The sequence below is a fragment of the Rhinoderma darwinii genome, chromosome 11 (assembly GCF_050947455.1).
Source record: "Rhinoderma darwinii isolate aRhiDar2 chromosome 11, aRhiDar2.hap1, whole genome shotgun sequence".
NCBI classification, from domain to species: domain Eukaryota; kingdom Metazoa; phylum Chordata; class Amphibia; order Anura; family Rhinodermatidae; genus Rhinoderma; species Rhinoderma darwinii.
In genome coordinates this window covers 23074887-23099398 of record NC_134697.1, presented here as the reverse complement: position 1 = coordinate 23099398, position 24512 = coordinate 23074887, and the positions used below count along the sequence as shown (strand labels likewise).

Genomic DNA, 24512 nt, shown 5'->3' with positions numbered 1-24512 from the left:
TCCATCCATCTCATATCTATGTTATATCTATATCTCATATCTATCTATATCTCCTATCTATCAATCTCATATCTATCTATCTATCTCATATCTATCTATCTATCTCATATCTATCTATCTATCTATCTCATATCTATCTATCTATCTATCTATCTATCTATCTATCTATCTATCTATCTATCTATCTCATATCTATCTATCTATCTATCTCATATCTATCTATCTATCTATCTCATATCTATCTATCTATCTATCTATCTATCTCATATCTATCTATCTATCTCATATCTATCTATCTCATATCTATCTATCTATCTCATATCTATCTATCTATCTCATATCTATCTATCTCATATCTATCTATCTCATATCTATCTATCTCATATCTATCTATCTATCTATCTATCTATCTATCTATCTATCTATCTATCTATCTATCTATCTATCTATCTCATATCTATCTATCTATCTCATATCTATCTATCTATCTCATATCTATCTATCTATCTATCTCATATCTATCTATCTATCTCATATCTATCTATCTATCTCATATCTATCTATCTATCTCATATCTATCTATCTATCTCATATCTATCTATCTATCTATCTATCTATCTATCTATCTATCTATCTATCTATCTATCTATCTATCTATCTATCTCATATCTATCTATCTCATATCTATCTATCTATCTCATATCTATCTATCTATCTCATATCTATCTATCTATCTCATATCTATCTATCTCATATCTATCTATCTCATATCTATCTATCTCATATCTATCTATCTATCTATCTATCTATCTATCTATCTATCTATCTATCTATCTATCTATCTATCTATCTATCTATCTATCTATCTCATATCTATCTATATCTCCTATCTATCTATCTCATATCTATCTATCTCATATCTATCTATCTATCTATCTATCTATCTATCTATCTATCTATCTATCTATCTATCTATCTATCTATCTATCTATCTATCTATCTATCTAATCTTTAAAAGCGTAGCATACCACTTTCGTCTTGTGTCTGTTTGGGAGTAGGATTATAAAAATATCATATAGTAAAAGACAATCCATATACCTCCCTAGACCGCAAATCGTCTGAACCTTTTTTTCCTCCACGACTTATTCTCTCCTCATCTCGCACCGCACAACAAACATCCTGACAGCATTGCTTGTTCAACAACAGCAAGAATAAGACGCCAAATTAACATATTAAATGGAAGAAATGAATTTGCCAGTTAAAGGATTATGGAAACTAAACATTCTGTCATCTGGCTAATGATTGTAAATGTAAGAGGAGACTCGAGCGCGGGAGAGATACGCTTCGTATGCAGTTTGTAATATTTTAAACAGGTTTCCTGAAAACACGGTGTTTATAAAGCTATGCATGGCTGATGCTGATGGAGAGCATGCTTGTTCATAATGCTCCGAAATTGTTCAACAGCAGCTCATCCATATATAATATTTTCTTCAGTATATGTCAGCTTGTGTTACCAGCTGCAGTTGTGCAACATGAATTTCCCTGACAGTTAGCTTGGTCACTTTGCTTCCTTTTAAGCGCTGCTACTCATATCTGAATGTTGCACTGCTTTCTGTGGCAGGTTGTCCTATATGTATGTGTGCAACATGTGGTGCGATGTTCGGCTCAAGAATTACACTGTATACTCACTTTTCAAGGGATCTTGGACATATAAATGTTTTATACAGCTGTTTTGCAAAATTTAAAGGGGTTTTTCCTTCATTCTGCGTGGTTCCTGCGCCACTGATCCCTGCTGCTTTCAGTAGTTATTGTTAACAAACTGAACATAGTGATGTAACATCTTATCACCTGACAGTGACGGACAATCACAACTGCATGATGTGAAATCAGCATGGACAAGAAGTCATCATGCAGCACTCAATTGGCCGTTGCAAATACTTTTTTTCGTTTTAACATTTTCAGCATACAAAGCATTAACTTTCCGGGACACCAATTTTAAGTGAAGCACCATCTTTGGTGAAGGCGTACCTGTCGTAATAGGTGACTTTTCCGAATCATCCGTTATGTTTGTATATATGAGGAATAACCCTTCTCCAGACCGTTACATGAAAGTTTTCTGCAAATTTCTCCTCTGCAGACTATCTGTAATTGTCCGTTGTCCCCGAATTTAGCTCCAGAGAGGTCGGAGACTAGCTGCTATGATGTTTCCCATACACAGCACACACGAGAAGAGGGATCCTGCTCCTCTCTCTCACATCTGTTGATGACCCCTGGTTACCATCTTGACTCTGCTGCAGTGTAATCTGTGACTATTCCTTAGGCTTTGCATCCCAGTATAGCCAGAACCACACACCGATTGCCGTTTAGTACGCAGCATATCCGCGCTGTGCGCCGCAGGGAATTCCGGGCGAAAAACCGCACCAAACTGTGGTGCAATTTTTCACCCGGAATGTCCTCTGCGGAAAACTGCAGCACTTATATGGCCTGCTAGCAGGCCAGACCCCTGGGATGAGGTTTCATCCCAGGAGACCACTGCAGCCTGTGATTGGCTTCAGCAGCGGTGACACGGATGAGGTGTTACCCCAGGAGACCGGCCCTCTGACGTCATCCATGCCAGCCTATTGGGATGACTTTTCATTCCATGTGACCGCCACTACAGCCTGTGATTGGCTGCAGCAGTCACATGGGATGAAACATCATCACAGGAGACCGTGCTGAAGGGAGGAACACCGACTTCTGGGTGAGAATGAATTATTATTATTTTTTTTTAAATACCGTAGTCGACTGCACTATTGATTCCGTCAGACAACGGAACCCTTACACAACGGTGACAAACGGAAACCATTTGCACCCAATCCGTCACCATTGAAATCAACGGTGATGCAAACGGAAACCTATGGTTTCCGTTTGTTTCTGTTTGGGTTCCGTTCATGAGTTCCCCTGATGGAAAGGTCCGATGGAACGTGTTAACGAATTCCCAAAGCAAACGTGAACGAAACCTTAAAACAAAAACTAAAGTGACAACAGCAAGAAATGTATAATAAATATATATTGTGAAGATGCTGTTTTTTTTATGATGCGATGCATAATAAAGTTTATTAAAACGTGTTCTCCTACCTGGACAACTCTTTTTCACATGCCCTATTAGAGCATATAGACATTATAAGGGAGAGTCCTCTATGAGCCACATTGGTAAGCTACTACAAATAGGGCCAACCAGCTTTTCACCAGGACGGCTTCATTCTGAGTAACGGTCGTCCAGTTGAGACGGCTTTTAGTGTAATGAAGACGTTTGAAATGCCATTAAGGCATAGGACATAAAACATACTAAATAAAACATAAGAAAATGGGGAAGGGGGAAGGAGAGGATAGAGAGAAGGGGAAGGGGATGGACATGTGTATCTCCCATTGTGATCGTGATGCATTACAGAGATTAAGGAGTCATATTGTGATCGATACCACACCAGTCAGCTGATCTTCCAGATACCAAGTTGTTGGACCACAGCATGCAATTAGTTTTTGTTTTATATGAAGTTGTCGAAGAGGTATAAAGTTCTCAGATAACTTTAAAAAAATTTACGTTTTGTGCTCTTTACGAAGGGAGGTTTCCACCCAATTTATTCTGAGGAGATATGATAGTTTTTCTAGAAAAATACTGTGGGTGGTGCATTGTTTATCCAAACCTGAAGGATTGCCTTCCTAGGAGCCGCAGAGACATAATATAGTAGTTTTTTTGTGATTATTCAGGATAGAGGTCATGGAAGGGGGGTAGTATGCCAAATAAACCCCTTTGAAGAGTAGAGGGGCATTGTATAGACAGGTTGCTTGATACAAAGTGCTGTATCTTTTGCCAAAAGTCAACAATAGATGGGCATAGCCAGAGACAATATAATAAGTCTGTGTCTGGTGCTCCACACTTTAAACACGAATGGTCAGAGGAGTTACCCATGAGAAAGCCCCTGTGAGGGGAGACGTAAGCCCTGTGAGCAATTTTAAAGGACACTTCCCAGTACATAGCTGATGGTAGGTATTTGACAGCCTTAGTCATAGATAACTGTATGTCGTCATGGGTCATTTGATCTAAGTGGTCAACCCAGTAAGATACACCCGATCTCGATTAAGAGTAGTCAAACCATTGTCTTAAAGTGCTATAATATGCAGTAATCAGTCATTTTCGGCATTGATGAGATGGGGTTGTGGCAGAAGAAGTCATCCCAGTCTTGGTTCTGTAAGTGTCGAATGACCTTGTGAGCATAGCTACAGGCCTGCATGTAGTAAATGGGTGTTGTCCCAAAAAATCGTATTGTATACGTAGTTCATTAAATGGGTAGTGACGACGAGTTGACACGTCAACAATCTGATTAATGCAAGTCAACCCCTTCATAGCCCATCTACAAAAAAAACACATGGGGATTAGCATTCTGAAAATCAAAATTATTGATCCAAGGAAGGAGTAGGTAGATTCTAGGGTTTAAACCTAAGTGTTGTCTAACCTTGGTCCATGTCTTCCAGGAAGACATAACTAGGGGGTTACCTCGTTGATCAGGCGACAGAGCCGATTAGGGAGTGTGTAGGAGGCATGTTAAGGAAACGGGCCTTGCAAAATGTTGGTCTAATGTGGAATCAGTAAAGCAGGAGCTACCAGTAATCCAATCTCTGATAAATCGTAGTTGAGCTGCCATATTGTATAAGTGAATCTGGGGAGAGTTAATCCCGCCATGTTCACGATGTTGCTGTAATATGCACATGCTTACTCTAGGCCTCTTGTAGTTCCAAATGTGGCCTGAAAGAGAGCGCTCAACCGCCTAACATCCACTGCTCTCAAGTATATAGGCAAGGATTGCAGTAAGTATAACAGTTTAGGGAAGATAACCATTTTTAATAAATTTGCCCTTCCCAAAAAAGATAGAGTGAAGTGCCTCCAAGCCAAGAGTTGGGATTCCAAACACGCAATAAAGGGATTCAGGTTTTATTTCTATAAACGTGATGTTTGTCTTGTGATATGTACCCCCAAATAGGGAATATAGTCAGAGTTGCATTTAAATGCATGTTTCGAGGACCAAAGTGGCCTGGAGGGACCTTTAAGAATTAGGGCTTCCGATTTTTGTATATTGATTTTGAAACTTGACAGGGAACCATGAAATGAGATATCCTGGAGGATCAGCTGGAGGGTAGAAGCAATATCTGCAAATGCCGATTGCTTAATTTGAGAATCCCCAATTTGTATACCCTGAAAACATGCTAGGGACTGCAGATGACTGAGAAGTGGATCTAGGGATAAATTAAATAGTAGTGGTGAGAGAGGGCATCCCTGGCGTGTACCCCTGAAAATTGAGATGGGGTGAGTTGAGCCCATTGATGGTAAGGGATGTGGCAGAGCAGGCCTGTGAGCATGAGAGTAACATTAGAAAGCGGTCCCAGAAGGCCCGGGACTGCAACACCGCTGTGAGAAATGGCCATGATACAGAGTCAAATGCCTTTTCTGCATCAATTCCCAGCACCATTGTCACCGGGGAGGAGGGGTCAAGTGCAGATACCGTGGCTGCTACAGCCTGACGGATACCTTTAGTGGAATGTCTGTTCTTCAAGAAACCCAGTTGGCTTGGGGCAATAATCGGTCCAAGCATGGTTTGGAGACCATTGGCCAAAATCTTTGCAAAGAGTTTATAGTCTTGGTTTAAAAGGGAAATCGGACGGTATGAGGAAAGATGGGCTGGGTCCCAGTCAGGTTTGGGAAGAAATATGGTCCTAGATTCATGGAAGTTAAGTATGTCAATCTCGCCGCTAAATATGGTCTGTAAAGTCCTCGTCAATGTCGGTACAATGTTCAGCAAAAGTTAGTAGTATTCAGTAGATAGGCCGTCAGGACCCAAGTCTAGTACATTTTTGATTACTGAAAATGATTTAAATTGTTTCTTGTGTTTCCATTCTAATTTCTTGAAAAACTCTGAACCTGGAATTCATCAGACAGATAATAATATACAGATGACTACAATTGTCAGAGTGAGAACAACTGACTCAAACCCCCGATCCTTCAACTACAGTCTTTTTTTTTTTTTTTAAGCTGCAAATAAATATTTCTGCTAGAGATTAACCAAGCATTGTGTGCAGCCTACGGTCAGCTGTTTGATTCCATAGTGATGCCTTTCTCCATAATATTATTTGATATAGATTTAAAGGGCCGCAGCAACAAGTAGCACACAGTAGCCCCTTTGACATTTCCGAGCAGGATCTGTTTAGGTACAGCAACATAGCCTCATTCATTTGAATGGGGCTGTTTGCAATACCAGGCAATGACTGCAAGGGTGGTGCTGTCTGATAGTAAGGATGAATAAGCCACTAGTCTTCTGTCCTAAGCATCAGTAGGGGTCACAGAGGTCAGAACCCCGCTGACCAGACTGTCATGGTATATTCTAGTGGCAGGCCATGAAACCAAGGTCAGCCTTCAATGCGTGTGTTGGAAAACAAAGTTAAATTAGGTAGTGCTAGGATTGAGTTTGGTCAGTTTTACTTGTTCACATTGAATGGGGCTGAGCTGCGATACCACATGCAGTCCATGGACAAGAGTGGCACTGTATCTGCAAGAAAGCGGTCATGTTTTTCTAAAATCATAAAACACGTTTTGCGCCCACAAGGTTTTTTTTTATTTAAAAGTTTTCAATTTGTGGCATCTATAAGAGAACAAGACTTAAATTGTTGTGAACATTGCCTGGGCCATACGAGAAATTGGTAGGTTTAGCTGGTAAGCATTTGGAGATGTAACCAAATGTTCCAGAGACAATAACTAGAAAACGTAGCCAAGAAATGAAATCAAAAATTGAACTAGAATAACCAACTAAAATAAGCCTAAATCAAAAGCTAAAATCAGGATCCAGGAATTCAACGGGGGAGAAGTTTAATCAGGTGAACGCACACAAAGCCTGAGTAAAGTGGATCTATATATCGAAATGCCTGATGACATCTTCAGGCTGCAGCCGCCATGGCAAAGCACCAGTGCTGGTGAAGGGATAGATCAACCAATGATGCCATCAGGTTATTGCCATTGGCAAAGCAATACAGCCTGAAAAAGGAAGTAGTATCAAGCTGTAGCAGGTGATTGACAGACTATATTCATATATACGTTATCCGTTCATAATGGAAGCCACAACAGCGTGCCAGATATATCTATCAATGCCACCCGATGGATCCCATTGACTTGTATAATGGGGTTCCGCCATGTTTTCTGACTGCAAGAAAAGCTCTGCATACAACATTCATGCCGTTAAATCTGTTGGAACAATGTAAGTGTGAATATTGCCCCAGTCATGTCATCAGATGACCTACTAAAATATAAGTGATGTCATCAGGTGGCCTACTAGAATATAAGTGATGTCAACAGGTGGTGCTGGTTGTCAGTATACCATAATGTGGCCTAGTTTGACAATGGGGCAATTTTAATAGATTGTAACTGGCAAATAATGTTCAAAAGGCACTTTAATCGGTGAAACGTGTTACAAAGCTTATATTATAGAAGAGATATACAGTCTCTTTTCAGGCACACACCAAGTAGTTTATGTTAATCGGGGTCTTGACCGCAGTAATAAGAATGAGTGTTACTATACTTTTAATAATCTATTGTGCAATTTTATATTCGCTACATCCTTTTGGCAAAATATCTGCGTAATTACATTAGCTACCTTGACATTACAGTGTTATATTGCACTGTCAAACAAAAGATCTTTAAGCCAGGAACAGACTGCATTGAATACCTACACAGTGCACTCGACAGAGGCTTTCATCAGAATTTATCTGTATATGCATTTATTGAGATTCATCTGCACCGGCAGAGACCATTAGAAAGATATCAGCACGTGGCTGATGGTTCAAGGATGCAGATAAATGGCTTTTCATACAGGCTTTAGAAATCATTATCCCGGTACAAGGATGCAAACAAAGGGGCAAAGTGCTGACCACAGCAACGTACTCACTGCAAGTGTGGAAATGACAAGGCAATTTGTCTATCGTGTCATGATCTCTCTCTTTCTTAAGATAGATTTGACAGCAAAATTTAAGAAATCCCAGTAATATTAACAGTTATTGAGCCGCTGAAAATTTCATTCGGAGATCAAGCACCTCAATAATTTCTGATGTTTAACAGTTTTATAGATTAAAAAAAAGAAGAAGAAGAAGCAGCGGACACAGCCGAGAGAAAGAAATAGAGGGAGAGTGAACAATGCTTTAAAGGGGTTGTCCTTTTTGTTAGAAAGGACACCCAATGATAAGCTGATCACAGGGTGCATTGCTGCTGGGACCCCCAGGGACGAGCTGTAATCTAAGAGGAAACCTGGCAGTAAGCGTTTAATTCCCCTGCAGCTCCGCCACAGGTGAAATGAAGCATTACATGGTGTCTATTGTAATCAATGGGCTTTCCATGTGATGGACAGATGTGCAAGGTCCTCTAGAGCAAGACACAGGAATGGGGGACTATGAAAGGAGTTGCTCCACAGTTACTTAGTACAAATCTGTTACATCAGGCATATAAAAACATATTTTATTTTCCTTTTATGGTGCCCCCTAATGTTCTTTTAAATCCCTCTCAAAACGTCCACCTATTATGTCCAGTACAGGTGAGAAGAAGCCGCTTCTAGTGCGCTAAACCTCAATTTTAATACCCAAATTTTGCATAGACAGAAATTTGCAGGATATAAATGTATATGTGATTGTTGAATTAAAGTCGGATTATGACAATGAAATGACTAAGTCCCTGTATAAATTAGTTGGAAGAGCTTTTTTGACATTTGAAACAAGGCTGGCAAAAAAGTTAAACTTTTCGGTGACGAATTTCCCCAGTAGGTAGCAAAAACTGTGTGCTATGGAGCCAGAGGCGCAACGTGTGCAGTTGTACGGTGCCTTCGTACTGCACCATATTCCAAATATTGCTCTGTAATACGGCATCAAATTTTTTGGGCACATTTATAAAGAATTTGGAAGAAAAAAAAATCTATATGTCTCAGTATGAAATCAGATGCATACAGAGGTGAAGTATGGCACAATGACAGTTAGGAGTATTATGGACTTTGTTCCAGTTTTTGCCCTGGTAAGTACTAAACCCCACCCCAGCTTGTGCCTTTCAGTTAGTTAGGCTTGGTAATTGCTGAACGGAGCTTTACATGGAACAAAATGTTGGATTATTAAGAGGTTGGCCCATTTTCTTGAGATAACTGAATGGGTGATTAGTGTTGGACCTAAGTGTAATGAATCAGGGTCAGGATGAGACATTAAAGAGAGGAGCTGCTCCTCTACTACAGGAGATGTATAAGAGAAAAAACACTCTTATTGACCACAAAGGGAGCAACTAAGATGACCGCTGCTCTATTTTGTCTCTTTTCGATTACTTCTACTGTAGAGATCGATACAGTAATATAAAAACAATGGGTTTAAGAATATTAATAGCCAAATGAGTGTATTTTATTTTGAGATTTCTTCCTAAAAGTTCTGTACCCTTTTATATACTTTTACTATGAAGATCCAACAATCCAGAATTTGTGATTATCTGATACCAATCAAGCCCCATAAATGCCAGTTTCTAAACACACATATGTATGACTGTTTTTTCGCTATTTTCTTTGCTAACCTGCACATATTTCCTTACATATTTTCTTAAAATCTAATGGTTTTATTGTATTATTCATGCTTTAGCTCCCTGTGTGAAGGAAAGTTCTACACATGAAAATAAAAAAAAAAAAAAAAATCGACTAGTTTCTAGTGATAAGACTTTGCATTTCATAGATTATTTGTTTAATATATTTTTGACAGCTGACAGATTCTCAGCAACTGAAATGCAATTGAAATGTCTGCATACAAATGAGTATCCCATGTTTACTCTGAACCTGCTTTTCTGTGTAGCTATAAATCTTGATATGGCTGGAAACCTAAAATGACCCGTAATGTGTTAACTGGTCAATGTATTTGCTGTGGTCAAAATGATACAGTACACTGTATGTAGACAAACAAAATAATAATAAAAAACTATATATGATATTTAGTTTATTTAATTTTTAGTTGTTTGCTTATGTCTAATTCACGCTTATACAAGTTCACTACTCAATGTAAACCAAAGAGGAGGCATCTGATCAGTTACCTAATGTAATGTAACTCTCACCAACTGTGGTTACAAAGCTGTCTAATTGTCTATTAGTTTGCCTCATTTGTTACATTCTGAAGAAAAGAATTGGACATGATTAACCCCTTTTACTACAAATTGAGGCTTTCTACTTCTTAAAGTAGATAGTGGCGTACCTGCAGGCCCCACTTCGTAGATGGGATCGTTGCTGAACTGCTTTTCCCGAAAGTGTCGGCTGTCAATTCCAAAACCAGCAGTTAGGGGAGCAACATTTTAGTTCAGCCTTACTCCCAAGATCCTCCCACTGTACACCCCTGGCAGACTCCTTGGAGGGTGGCCATTGAGGGTTGTGCTGTCGCAACTGTAATATGATAGGAGATAGGAAAAAAAGGACCAATAAAAGGTGCTGCTAAACCAATGTAGGTTTTTATTGAAGTGTTGATGATAGGCTACGCGTTTCGACGCAGAAATTGCGTCTTCATCAGGCCATCTTGAAGACGCAATTTCTGCGTCGAAACGCGTAGCCTATCATCAACACTTCAATAAAAACCTACATTGGTTTAGCAGCGCCTTTTATTGGTCCTTTTTTTCCTATCTCCTATCTTATCACTAACGGTGAATCTACGTTCACCGGTTTTGGACCTTGGCAGCAGCTACACCTCGCACCTGGCTGTACACACCCTGGGTGTGTCTTCTCCACACGGATCTTCTCAGTGTCGTGCTTGCTGGAGATCTCTTTTTACTGTTCAACAGCGTTGTGCCTGGTCAGCATAACTCGTCCAGGTGAGTGCATATCGCCTTACCATTGTTGTTTCCCATGACCATTGGATAATTGCACTATGTGGCGCCGTGTGTTTTTTCTCTTTATCTAGCAACTGTAATATGGGTCACTATTTTTATCTGTTCCATGGGGGCCTTCTCTCCATATATTACAGACCTGGATTAAGGAATGTGTACATATGTATATGTTCTGATTAAAAAAAAGTTTCTACCATAAAGAGAGGTCCATTTAGATTAGATCTGATCTGTCAGATCAAAGCTAAACCAGTGGGTCCTAATGTGCACCTTATGCAGCACCCCAACAAACCATCAGATAGATAGGAAAAAAAAATCACACTATATATACACTAATGGACCCAAATGGAGTCTCCCTTCAATCCAGTGAGCACCCGCAGCCAATCAGCAGATCTCTGCTTGGTTCCAAGAACTCTTAGAGGCAGTCATGCCATTTTCCACCCCTTCCTCATGAACACTGAAGGTAGTAGTTTAGTGAACAAAACAGCATCCATTAGTTTAGCTTAGATGCTAAAAACTAAGGAGAACTTTCTCCTTTAAGTGGACACTAACTTTTCAAACTTATGCTAATCTAATAGTATATCTGATATATATCAACTTTGTAATTTACTTACTGTTAAAATGTAGTTGTATTATCTATGCAAATTCTGTGTGAAGTTACTGCCACTAGGAGTCTCCCTTCCTGTAATCTGCTGTCCACCCCCTGTTGTCAAGCAAAATCCGTCCCTAGTTATAGAATTACTACAGAAGGTGGGGGTGTCTCTTCACAGCATGCCAATACAAGTCTATGGAGAGGAGGGAGCAGAAATACACACTGCAAATACAAGTCTATGAAGAGGGAAGGGGGAGCAGGAGCAGAGTGAGAAAGATACAGACAGACATGTTGCAGCTACCTGGTATGTCTTACTATCTCACCCCAGTGCTGGATTCTAAACTACGCTGCTCATTACTGCTATATAAATGTCTTCCATGCTGCTGCAGCTTCTATACATGTGATAGATAGAGAAGAGGAGAATCCTGCTCTCCTATCTCTGTGTGCAGTGTATAGAAGACATGATAGCAGTTAGGCTCCGCTCACTAGGTCAGAGACAACTGAGAATTAGAGCTAGTGCCTGCAGAGGAGAAAAACTGGTATAAAACGCAGAATGCAAATCATATAATTGCCAGAAATAGTGTTATTTCTCAAGAACACACATATGACAGCTTATTCTGAAAAGCCATCTGAAAAGTTAGGTACACTTTAACAGACCTATCTCCTAACAGTTTCATTATATATGGCTGGATTATTGTTTAAAGTGGACCAAACACGTACAACCAGGGATGGTCTGAGTGTAATCTGGGCTGAGTACTAAAGGTTATGAACCCCACTATAGTCATGATACAATTTACTTGAGTTATTAAGGGCTTCTTAAATACAATTTATGACTTGCATTAAAGGGTATCTAAACTTTTATAAAACTTTTGACATGTCATAGTGACATGTCAGAAGTTTTGATCGGTGGGGTACGAGCACTGAGGCGCCCAGCGATCGCAAAAATGAAGCGGGAGCAGCACCCAGGTGAGCGCTGTGCCACTTATTTTCTGAATGGCTTTTCTCGGAAAACCTATGAGCTCGTACACTGCTTGTTTTTGAGAAAAGGCCATCAGAAACGAAGTGGCACAGCGCTCAACCGAGCGCCTCTGCAGCTTCGTTTTAGCAATCAGTGGGGGTCTCAGTGCTTGGAACCCCACAGATTAAAATTTATGACATGTCACTATGACATGTTAAAAGTTTTTTAAAAAGTTTAGTTACTCTTTAACGAGTGTTCTAATTTACTGAGGCTGTGGGTACTCTTGGGCACTGCTTTAATCCCCAAATGGTCAGTCCTTTCCTGCCTACAACAGAGAAGCATGTCTACATTGTCCATCATTTTTATAGAAATGTCCTCGCAATGCTCAGGCATCAGGTGTTATAGATAAACACAAAAAATGTTTTTGAGAACAATGCACCAATTGATTTAACAACTGATCTGTCCAGTTTCAAACTTTTATTTGTACAGTCAAGAGAAAAGTTAAGTATCTTGAGCCAAGAATTATTCCAAGTTGTGCCAAAACCAATAAAGCTCTTCGAGGATTACGGAGACCTTTGTAACTACATGACACTGAGTACTTGTCTGTTTTTGTGGTCTAAAAGTGACCAGGTTGTCACTGCCAGGATGGAGTTTATTCAACTGATATTTCTATAGAGACAAAATTGGTATCAAAGACAAAATAAATACAGTCACATTTACCTTTTTGAAAAAGTGGATGGTGGAAAGCAGGTACAGGGTATTTCTCCATCAGCCAGGGCTCACAGAAGTAGGCTCGCAGCCAGTCCGTGCACTGTTTAAGCGGTGCAATCATTTCCTGAGGGTCCTTGCATACCTTGAAAGACGTCGAGGCATCCTTTGCCCTGAAAGCGACAGAACATTAATGTGTTTTCCTTCCAACCATGTTATGTTACTTTCCTGCAATAAATTAGTAAGCAAAACAAACCCAACTCAATGGAAAACACACGTCTACATTCTAGTAACACGTGTAGTCACGGGCTGTTTGAAATTAAAGGAAGTTATTAACCAGATTAGGATTAAAGGGATATTGGCTACTAAAAGTTCCTATATTTTATTAAACCTAGGAAAACAATGGAATGAAATAAGGAAAAAGAAGGGAAGTTCAAATTCTGAACCATCTATAATCTAATATGGTACCGTACAAGAATGAACCATGAAGTAATGTATCTGTTGGGCACATCTTGTTGGTTGAAACCAACTGGGAGTAGTGAAGAATTTGAGCTTACTTACCCTTGTGAAAATGGGGAGAATAATTTCAGGTACAATGTAAGATCATTTTTGTAGATGCATGCTTTGTAATTAATTATCAGAAATTTTACTAAAATCAGTGAAGTGTAGTAACACATGAAATAACCCCTTTCCGTATGAATTGTGGCATATAGGTGTCATGGGAAGGTGGGGGGGGGGTTGGTTGCCCAAAATTCCTCTCTTTGAGCAAGAGCCTATAAAGTTGGCTCTAGCTCTGGCAGACCCAGCCCATCCACGCATTATATGGACGTCTATTCTTTTGAATGGACGTCACGTAATACTGTGTTTCCCCTGCAGCAGTCACTGAAAAGGAAACCTATTGTCAGATGCAGCTTCCCCCATTGCTAATTGTTAACTGCTGGGGTTGTCTGAAGCAAGACCCATAGAGATAAACAAATGATCCGGCCGTCTTCAATTTATAAAAAAAAAAAAAAAAAAAAAGGTTTTTAAAATAACACTGCCCTTTTAATTAATTAAGTTGGTAGGCAGTGCTCCTGCACTACATGCTGCCAGCCCCGACCCTCTGCTTTGAGTGAAGACTCTAGCTGTCTCCTGATTGGCCGCTAGAGCCATCACTCAAAGCAGAGAGTAGCACTTGCGACCTCCGTGCCAGGGGAAAGAAATGTCGGTTTCTTGGTCATGCAACCTGCATGACAGAGATAAAAGGTATGTTTACAATGCCCCTCCCCTATATCGCTCGGTCAGTAGTTTTGAGGCCTTGAAGTGTAACTTATCTTTTAAAAAAAACTTGTGACATGTCAGAAGTTTAGATCGGTGGGGGTCCGAGACCCCCACAAATCCTTAAAACAAAGCTCGGTGCTCGGTAAGTGCTCTGCCAATTTCCTCAGAATGTTGAGCGAGCAGTGTACAGACTCATACTCTTTCTATTGAGCCCGTACGCCGCTTCGAGGAAAGCAGATCAGAAACGAAGCGGCACAGCGCTCGAGTTACCCTTTAAATCTGCTGCCAGTTTTCCGTCAAAGGAGTATTCCCAAAATCCTAAATTATCACCTATCCACAGGATAGATGATAATTTTCTGATCGCTGGGGTCCCCACCGCTAGGACTTCCACCGATCGTGAGAATGGAGGTACTGAACCCCCAGATCCTCCTCACTGCATCCCCTGTAGTGAGGAGGAGCTTGAATGGAGCAGCGGTCGAGCGTGCGCCCTCCACTCTATTCACTGTGTATGAGAACTATGGAAATAGTCGAGCCTTTTACTCGGCTGTTTCCGTCATTCTCATAGACTTAAAATATAGCAGCAGCGCACATGCTCAACCGCCGCTTCATTCATTGTCCTCCTCACTTCTTTTGAGCAGTAAGGAGGATCTGGGTGTTTAGGACCCCCGTTCTCACAATCAGTAAGGGATAACAGTGATGGGGCACCCAGCGCTCATAAATGTTCACCTATCCTGTGGATCGGTGATAATTTATAATTCTGCGAATACAAAGAATTATAGGTAAAGAATATATCCACCTCTGCAACCATCTTTTTATTGCTTTATTATACCTAAAAAAAATAAACCACCTTTGAGAATTGTCTTGATTATAAATCTCCTGCCGTATTTTGTATACATCTTCTATATGGACCTACGTTTCTCCATAGTTACAGACTAAAAATAAATCCTTGAGTATTTTAATCCTGCATCCATGTGTTACTCTCTTCCACTGTTTGTAGGTTAAAGGGAGTAACATACAGTATATATATATATACACATGTATATCTGGACACATATGGGATTCACCTTATGTGTTTCGTAGCTACTTTTAGCACTTGTTTGTTGACCGATAATCTCCATTTTTCTGAGTGACATTATTTGGTATTTGGAATTCCCCGTCGTTCTCTATGGAGACAGAAGTGTGAGGTCCATAGAGGTTTTCTTTTGGTCATGCTGCCACCATGAAACAGAACATCCAGCTTTATTAACATATTTAATTGGCTGCTACTATAGAGAATTAGATCCCAAAATGTTTGTGCTGCAGCAGACTTGCAAATCTAGTTGGCCTTTAAAATGATATACTGGGCATTAACAAGCTGGCCTTGCATGACCTCAGACAAAGTCACAGACTCTGTGCAGTACTTGTCTGTATTCTTTTAGTCTGTTCGGACATGTGCTATTATGATTGGTTGTAGGAAATACAACACCTGCTGGCAAAAACAGGGATTGCACAAAGGGCAAAAACTAGTGTTCCAAGATTTCTGTTTTATTTAAAGGGAGAGTTTACTGCTCATTTAGATATATTACTATTTTACAACATATGTGTTCTACGAGTATGTAAAAATTATTTGTATGTATTTAATTGTACTTTAACGTTCCACTGTCATTAGTTAGTGGTACTTTAGATATAGGAAACTATAAGAAGCACTTGCTTATAGCCCAGAGCTGGGACCTGCATCTATCAGAGATTTATGGCATATCCGGTGGATATGGCATAAATGTCTAAGGTGGGAATAACCCTTTAAGGCCTCATGCACACAGCCGTGCCCGTAATCACGGGCCGTGATTCAGGTACGTACGGCTGCCAACGGCGGTCCGCATTTTCGGCCCGTGCTCCCATACAAAGTATGGGAGCACGGTCCGTCAAAAGCAAAAGATAGGACATGTCCTATCTTTTGCGGTACATTTCCACAACACGGACTCCTTCCCGTAAATAAATGGGAAGGTGTCCGTGGACAAAAGTGAATGGGTCCATAATTGTGGTCCGCAATTACGGACGATTTTTATGGTTGTGTGCATGGGGCCTAAGGCCTCATGCACACGACCGTGGTGGTTTTCTGGTCCGCAAATTCCAGGACCGTGTTCCGTGGAATGTCATCCGCAGTTCATCCGTATGTAATCCGCAGTTCATCCGTATGTAATACGCAAAAATGCGGATGAAAAAAAAAAAAAAAAAAAAGGACTTTTAAACAGGATGCCAAAAGCTTGGTCAAACCCCCTTTAGAAGGTCACATGATCCGCAAATCCGCAAACTGCGGATGACACACGGCGGTGTATCCGCAATTTCCACGGGCCCATTGACTTCTATTGGCATGTCCGCACCGCATTTGCGGCCCATAATAGGACATGTCCGGAGTTTCTGCGGCACGGATGTGCGGACATGCGGAGAGCCGTGAAAACACGGATAGTGGGTATGGCCACATAGAAATGAATGGGTCCGCAATTAACCCGTGGATTTGCGGTTGAATTGCGGACGCAAAAACACGGTCGTGTGCATGAGGCCTAACACAGCATCATAATAAAATGATAATCAACACAGTGATGTCACAGTAAAGGGGAAATACACAATGAAAAAGGCGAAAACGCTCACGCTGATGTCACAGTGCAGGGATAGAAAAAGATGGGCATTTCTTAACGTGGCTGAGTGGCCATTGGGGACCCTAAGACCTTAGGGCCTAGGTGCAACCTTTGCGACCTTATAGTTATGCCCCTACATGTCAAAAAGAAGTAATAGTTAGGAGCCGGCAGTATTTCTTCTATTTGTACTACCTACCTGGTCACTCTAAGAGTTTGGGAATAAGTGCTTCTATACATAATTTATTCATGTTCTGCCCTCACATAAATAAGGTAAATAATCAAGAGACAAGCATGTTAAATAATAAAAAACATAGTCATCTCATTTAAAATAAAGATACTGTGCTCGCTCTCAAACAACTAACACTTCTGAATATTAAATATTAGCAGGCGAGACACTACTGGCATCCGCCCAACAGTACACAAATAAGCAGCCAAAGTAACCACAGGAAATATACACCTTTAGGCTGGAATCTACGCTAGCATTTTTGCTTAATGCACTATTTCATGATGGGAAAGAAAATTGATTTCTCGCAAAATAATTAGTTGCAATACACGTCAAAGACAGTACCATGTATTTGGCTGCATGTCAATGCCAATAGTGTTGCCCACTCTGGTTGCTCATCTTCAGTTCTGCTTTCCTGAATTCCGCTCATGTTTACAATTAACAGATCAGTCGTCGTTATGTACATTTTATACGTTAATAAAAATGTAGAAAGACGAATGGACCTTAGAATGCTGAACTTCTAGAATATCCACATTAAGGGCACTCCATCGTGAATCTTGTTTTTTTGTAAATGAGTGACTTAGTGTGCATCCTAAGAACCACCATCTTCAGCAAATTGTTAAACATTTATAGATGGATGGGTGGGTGTTTGGGTTTGATGTAAAGATGCGATGGATAGATGGGCGAGTTGGCATGGATAAGGTGGTGGATAGGTCTGGATGGAAGGTTGATTTGCTAGATAGGTGGATTCGTTTAGATGGACTGATGTGTTGGATGGGTAGGTTGGTTTTGATTGATGGGTGGATAGGGTTGGTTTGTTGAATGGGTTGGTGGGTCTAGAGGAATAGTTGCAGGGCCGGCCTTAGGGGTGTGCGACTTGTGCAACATTTGCAGTTGCTACTGAAGGGGGCGTCACTGCCTTTCATAGCCTGAGCACCTGGAGTTTGCACCTTCGATCCCACATTTGGTGTCTGGACCTATGGAGACAGCTGCACTGGATCCTGCTACATTTCCTAGTTTATTGAATAGACAATGTTCTCATAAAGAACTATGGTCTAGTTATTTGATTACTGCACTATTGTATATGTATACTATACTGTTTATGTATACTGTACTATTTGAGCACTATTTGGTACACTCTAAGGGCACGTCAAATAGAAGACACTGCTCAGGGCACCATCCAACCTAAGACCAGCCCTAGATGGGTCGGTGGTTTAAATGTGGGGAGATAGAAATACGTATTCACATACTTTAAAGTAGACATTTGTATTTCTGGTAAACAATACATCATCTGCTGCTCTATCTGTTGGCTATCTATAAGTTGGCTGGGGAGATGGTTGGTTAGTTAGTTGGGTACATCTAGGGGCATGGTTGAATGGAAGGAGAGGCAAATGGATTTTATATTTTAAAGTAGACAAATTTATTTTCTGTTAAGTAATTAAAAATCTACAAGATATTCAAAAGAAACCAGAATTATTATGGCATAAAATCACAAAAGGACTGAAGACATGGAAAACAGCATGTAATATAGAACATGACTTACAACATAATTCCACCCACTAAATATGTATTTCCATGCTTTAATATGTTGGCATTAGTACACTCATTGGCTTAGAAACATCGACACCGCCCAGGGAGCAATGATGCCGACTTATTTACAGCTATAGTTTTATGACCATTAAATGTGTTTATAAGAACGTAGCAGAATAGGTATGTTTTTCTTGGTTGAGCGATGTTGCATTTTGAGATGCTGGGAGCAAAAAAAAACAAAAAAAATTGGACAACATTGCAGCACTTTATTTCCCCATGTCTTCCCACACTTGAAAAGGAACAGACATGTATGCTGAATCATAATAGTGAAGATTTGTCATTGGGAATTATAATGCCAGTGCTCGATTTTCCTTCACAGCATTGTAGGACATCCATCGACATCAATGGGCTCTTAATGTTTTTAATTGGAACTTCCTACAGACCTGACGTGTTTCGAGATGAATTTAGCCTCTAGCTAGTCGAGTCGGGTGCCAAATGCGGCTCCCCCTCTATTAGCTACATATGTGCCAGTAGGGCATATGGAAAGGAACGGTCTGAACTAGAGAAACATTTTTTAGATATCTCCTAAATCCAAAGAATCTATAGCCAACACTGTAAGGTACACACAAGTATACGGCATGTCATCTCAAGTGTTGGGAACTTTTAGTGCACTTACTTTCTAGAAGACTGTTTCTCACTCCAGTCCTATAAAACCCTTAATAGGTCATGTTTTCTAAATTTCCTTAGTATTGTAAAGGTGTTTTAATTATTGTTAGTGCAAGTACATTTTTAAGCATTTCTCTGTACAGTGGGGAGGATTCCCTCAATTTGATTTACTGCAAATAAGAGCAAGAAAATAATAGACTCTGGGGGACTCTGGGTGACCGAGAAATAAGCTCAGTGAGTGTTAATATGGCTGAGATTGGTAGCTGTCAGATAGCTACTTCCTGAAGGCAGGAGAAGTCTGGAACACAAACAGTTGTGAACTGAAAGACTGCTCGGGGTTACTGCACATAATAATAATGGAGCACAGTCACTCAGTTTTTGGCTGAAGGTACTATTGTAAAATCAGGAATGAGTAGTTTGAAGTGTATTTACAAATTCCTAAACTGTGATTTCCAAATAACAGAGAGAATCCTTAGGCCTTGGTTACACAAAGTTTTTTGCAGGCAGAAAATTCTGCCTGGAAAAATCAGCTCCGGTTTTTTTAAAGTGGTTTTGCACCACACGCATTTTTTGCCACGTTCTTTTGAGGCTTTTTTGTTTTAGCTATCTCTTCAATAGAACGATGGAATAACCGCGAGCGTTTTTTGCGTATCAAAAATCGCGGCAAAACACGCGTCTCCCATTGATTTCAATGGGGTTTTTGAGGCAGAAAACGCCTCAAAATAAGGCATGTCGCTTCTTTTTCCTGCGAGTGTTTTTTTTTTGCTCATGGTAAAAAAACGCCTCCATAATTTCGGCTGGTTTTTGCTGCGGTTTCCGCGGCAAAAACCGCTGCAAAGAGCTCAGTGTGAACAGGGCCTTAAACCGGTGAACGCCACCGTTTTTCATGTGACTTCTCACCTGTAATCATGTCTAATGCCACTGTATGTTTTTGAATAATAAAATATCAGACAGAATGTGTCTAGGTCATTGCGTAGCAACAATCCTTGAATGCAATCCTGTGTGTTCTGCTGTTGTCACTGACTATCCTCCAGGCTACTTCCTGTCTCCGGTAGAGGATATAAAACTATTGCCAATAAATCATCTTTGCGCCTCCCTGCAGCAGGCTGGTTTGCACACTGCCAGCGAAATAATTGCTGCTGCACATAGCACAGTCTACAGCCTCTCCTGTGCTTAAGACCAGCTATGGGGTTCTCCAGTATCTTGCTCACACTTTGAAACAATTTATATAACTAAGGATTCTGACAGATATGATCTGGCCACAACTGAACAAGGCATCACGAGACATGCAATTCTCAGAGCTACTGTCTGCAGAGGCTGAATTCTACAATCAAAATGGTGGATAGAATCCAATTGTTTAGAAGGTTTATGCTTCTTTTCTCCCTTCCCCATTTTTATCTTTCTACATGGCCTATTACAGATGTGATATTTGGTATATTTCAGGTGTACTTGTACTATGTCATCATGCAATCTTCAAATTAGGTACACATTCTTTCTTAAGGCCAAATGCACACGATGCGTATTACGTGCGGATTTGCCATGCATATTTTTGTGCGGCAAATCCGCAGAGGGATACAGTATCAGCAAAGTAAATGAGATTTCAAGAAAACTCATCTACATGTTGCATATTTTCTCTACACATACGGTGCATATTTTAAAATCCACAGAATGTAAATTTATCTTGCGTTTCCGTTTGCGAATTGTATCCGGACTAGTTAAAAAAAACGCACCAAAATCTGCAGTCTAAAAACACACCTATTGCTGCATCAAAATGTAAAAACTACCTGCAAAAACACATAAAAAAAAGGCACTATGAGGCTACATGTACATGTTGTGTATTTTGCTGTGGAAAATACATAGCAAAACCACAGGAAACCGCAAGAAATTTGCAGTAAAAAAAATGCACCTGAAGGTGCGGTTTTTACGTTTTGCTGTGTAAATCCAAGCGTTTTCACGCTGCAGGTTTTACTACGTATTTCTCCAGAACAAGTGAGATAGAATTCACAAGCGGAATCATCGATAAATTGACATGCCAAAATTGACATAGGTTTCAAAAATACGCATCGCAGGTCAATTTAAGTTGCAAAAAATACTGCAGCGTGGACATGAGATTCCCTGGAATCTCATTGCCTATGCTGCTACTGTATTATGCTGCGGTTTTGCCGCACGTATTATACATCATGTGCATTGACCCTTATGTGCAGTTTGTACCTGCGGAATTACCTGGGTTTACCTGCGGTTTTGATGCAGATTTTCTGCACCAAATTCTACAACGTGTGAATGTAGCCTAACAATATATTTGTCAAATAATTTTCATATCTACCAATTCCTTTTTTTTCCCCTCACAAATTTGGTCGCGATCCTGACCTTTTCTTACCAGCCAACCACGACAAACCATCTTTATTCTGCTAATTTGACCCACGACGTGCCCTCTCCATCCTGACCACTGTCCGGAAAACACTGAAGTTGCACAAATGATCTATGAAATTGTGGAAAGTTCTTAATGCTCTGGCCAAGACCTTGAACTCAGTCCTAAACATATTCCCTGAAGAACCTCAAGAAAAAAAAAATCAATGTGACAATAGAACGTCTCCGACATATTTCAAACAAGTTACAAATAGCAGAGCACCATCAATTTATATCACATATTATAACCTCTCTGCCTCAACCTCTGGTCCTTTACATCAGCAGGTTAATTGATGTAATGAAGAAGAACCCATTAGTCCGACCATTTCATTTAATGTAATCGTCCAACTTTTTTTTTTGTGTCCTCTCCCACCGGGTTACAAATACTTTCCGAGGCTACTCGTGAGCAAATATACGGCAACAGTTGACAAACATTTCAATGATTTGGGGCATGCAAATTTACATTTCCATCCATTCAATCTTTGCATTGGCTGCAATTTCAGATGTTTTATTAATAACATTTCGAGACGGCATATTACAGTCAACAATGTCGAAATTATAGAAGTCACTTTTTATCAGCACCTTAACATGTCATTAAAACAGCCTTCTCCCTGTGATAGATGAAGAGAAGGAGAGAGGGAGAGAGGGGGAAAAAAAAAGACCCAAACTGCAGATAAATTATCCACTCCCCAGTGATTCCAAAACAATTACAGGATGCCGAGCAATCTAGTTAAATTTTATTCAAAAGCTTACTGCACTTGTGTTTTCTGTTATTTTTCTATCAATGAAACCCTTGAGGTTTAAACACAATTCATTATGTATGAGACCCAACTTACATTGCTTGACTGTTGATTAATAGGAAGTTTGCTGTGTGTACATTTGCGACATTAGATGCATACAATATGCCAACTTATTTTTCCACTGAAGCTAATTATTTACAAAAATGACTACTTGAGAGTCGAATTTATTAAATACAGGCATCCCGTATCCAGCAAGCCCCAATAGGCCATCCGGAATGAAGATCTTCTAAATGGAGTGACAACTTCTAGAAACACAGGTATTAATGATGGAAATGTAGAAAAATAAATTGTTCGCAGAAACGGGTGTTGCAGCAACGAACAAAGAGGATCTAATTGGATTAGAAGAAATAAAAAATAAAAAAAGTGTTGTGGATTTTCTGGCGTAACTTGTATGATTACATTGTTTCTATAGATGTTAGCAGACCTGCTATCGGAGCCCCGTGCTGCCATTTAAAAATAATCTACGGATTCCACTCAGCAGCCAACGTATTAAGAAGTTTATTTAGGTTTCTGATAACACAATATGCAATTTTCTCTGCATTGCACAAATGGTTTGTCTGCAAATTAAAAAGATTCCCGTAGGGGGGCTGAAGAGATTATTTGTTCAAACGGTGTCCCTTTCATGCGAGTTCACAATGAGATTTTGTGAAAATTAAACCTAAAAGTGGATTATTTGTTTCCTGTGCTTTGCTGGATTGATTGCGGCTAAATATTTGTGCCACGGCATTGGACAGTAAGGCTATGTTCACACAGAGTTTTTTGCAGGAGGAAAATTCTGCCTCAAAATTCAGTTTGGGATTTTGACCTACCTACACGCCTTTTCTCGCGATCTTCGCTGTGTTTTTCGCTCGCGCCCATTGGGTGCTACGGGCAAAAAACACAGCGAAATACGCTTTATCTGCCTCCCATTGATGTCAATGGGAGGTCAGAGGCGTAAACGCCCGGAGATACGGCATGATGCTTCTTTTTACCGCAAGACGGTTTTTCCGCTCACTGTAAAAAAACGCCTCCACCTCCCATTGAAATCAATGGGAGAAATTTTTGGCCGTTTTTTGGCGCGGTTTTCGTGTCAAAAAACGTGTCAAAAATCTCATTGTGAACAGGGCCTAAGGGGAAATTGTAATTTCACGTCAAATATTTACATACAGGTTGAACTATAACCTGTGGTTTTGTGGTTCAGAGAGCTGTAGGTGTATTACTGTATATAATAGATACATATGATGTGTATAAAGGGACAGTAAACCTGATGTCTATAGTTTCTGTGCAGCTCAATGAAATCTGTTGTTCCCTGTTATCAGCCATTGCAGTCTGAGAATACTCAACATAATTTCTGTGCGACATGATCACTACTTTAATCCCACAGATCTCCAGTCTTCGGAACTCCACCAACATTTGATTTCACAGCAAATTTGGGACAGATCCGCATCAAAACCATTTTGACGTGGATTTTGGTGCGGATTTCATCGTACGCATTGCAAAGCGTGAAATCTACAACAGAATTGAAAATCCGTAGCATGTCCTCAAATGTTCATGGATTTTTTTCCGCTGCATGTGGATAGGGTTTTGGAAACCCCCAACCACATGTATTATAGTGAAAATTGTCCGGGATTTACATTTGGAAATCCACACTAAAATTCTGCAGCAATTCCTGCAGTGTGTGAATTAACCCTAAAGGGTATTCAAGTAATAGCCACTGACGGCTTATTGCTCGGATATACCATCACTTGCTGACCGGTGGGAGTCTGACCACTGGGACTTACACCGATTGGTAGAGTGAAGGGGCCACAGTGCTCCTTCTGAACTTTCACTACTGTGTGCAACCCCATTCTCTTGGATTTATGGGGGTCCCTGTGGTTT

At 40.2% G+C, this 24512-nt stretch overlaps 1 protein-coding gene across 1 annotated transcript in view; it reads right to left on the bottom strand.

The window, feature by feature from the left end:
• LOC142663883 (methylated-DNA--protein-cysteine methyltransferase-like) overlaps positions 1-22389 on the bottom strand; it is a 113269-nt gene extending 90880 nt beyond the window's left edge. The window contains exons 1-2 of the mRNA XM_075842717.1: positions 22319-22389; positions 13168-13328 (exon numbers count right to left, since the gene is read on the bottom strand). Of these exons, the coding sequence (XP_075698832.1) occupies positions 13168-13328; positions 22319-22389 (232 nt within the window). The remainder of the gene's footprint in view (positions 1-13167; positions 13329-22318) is intronic.
• Between the last annotated feature and the right edge of the window lie 2123 nt (positions 22390-24512).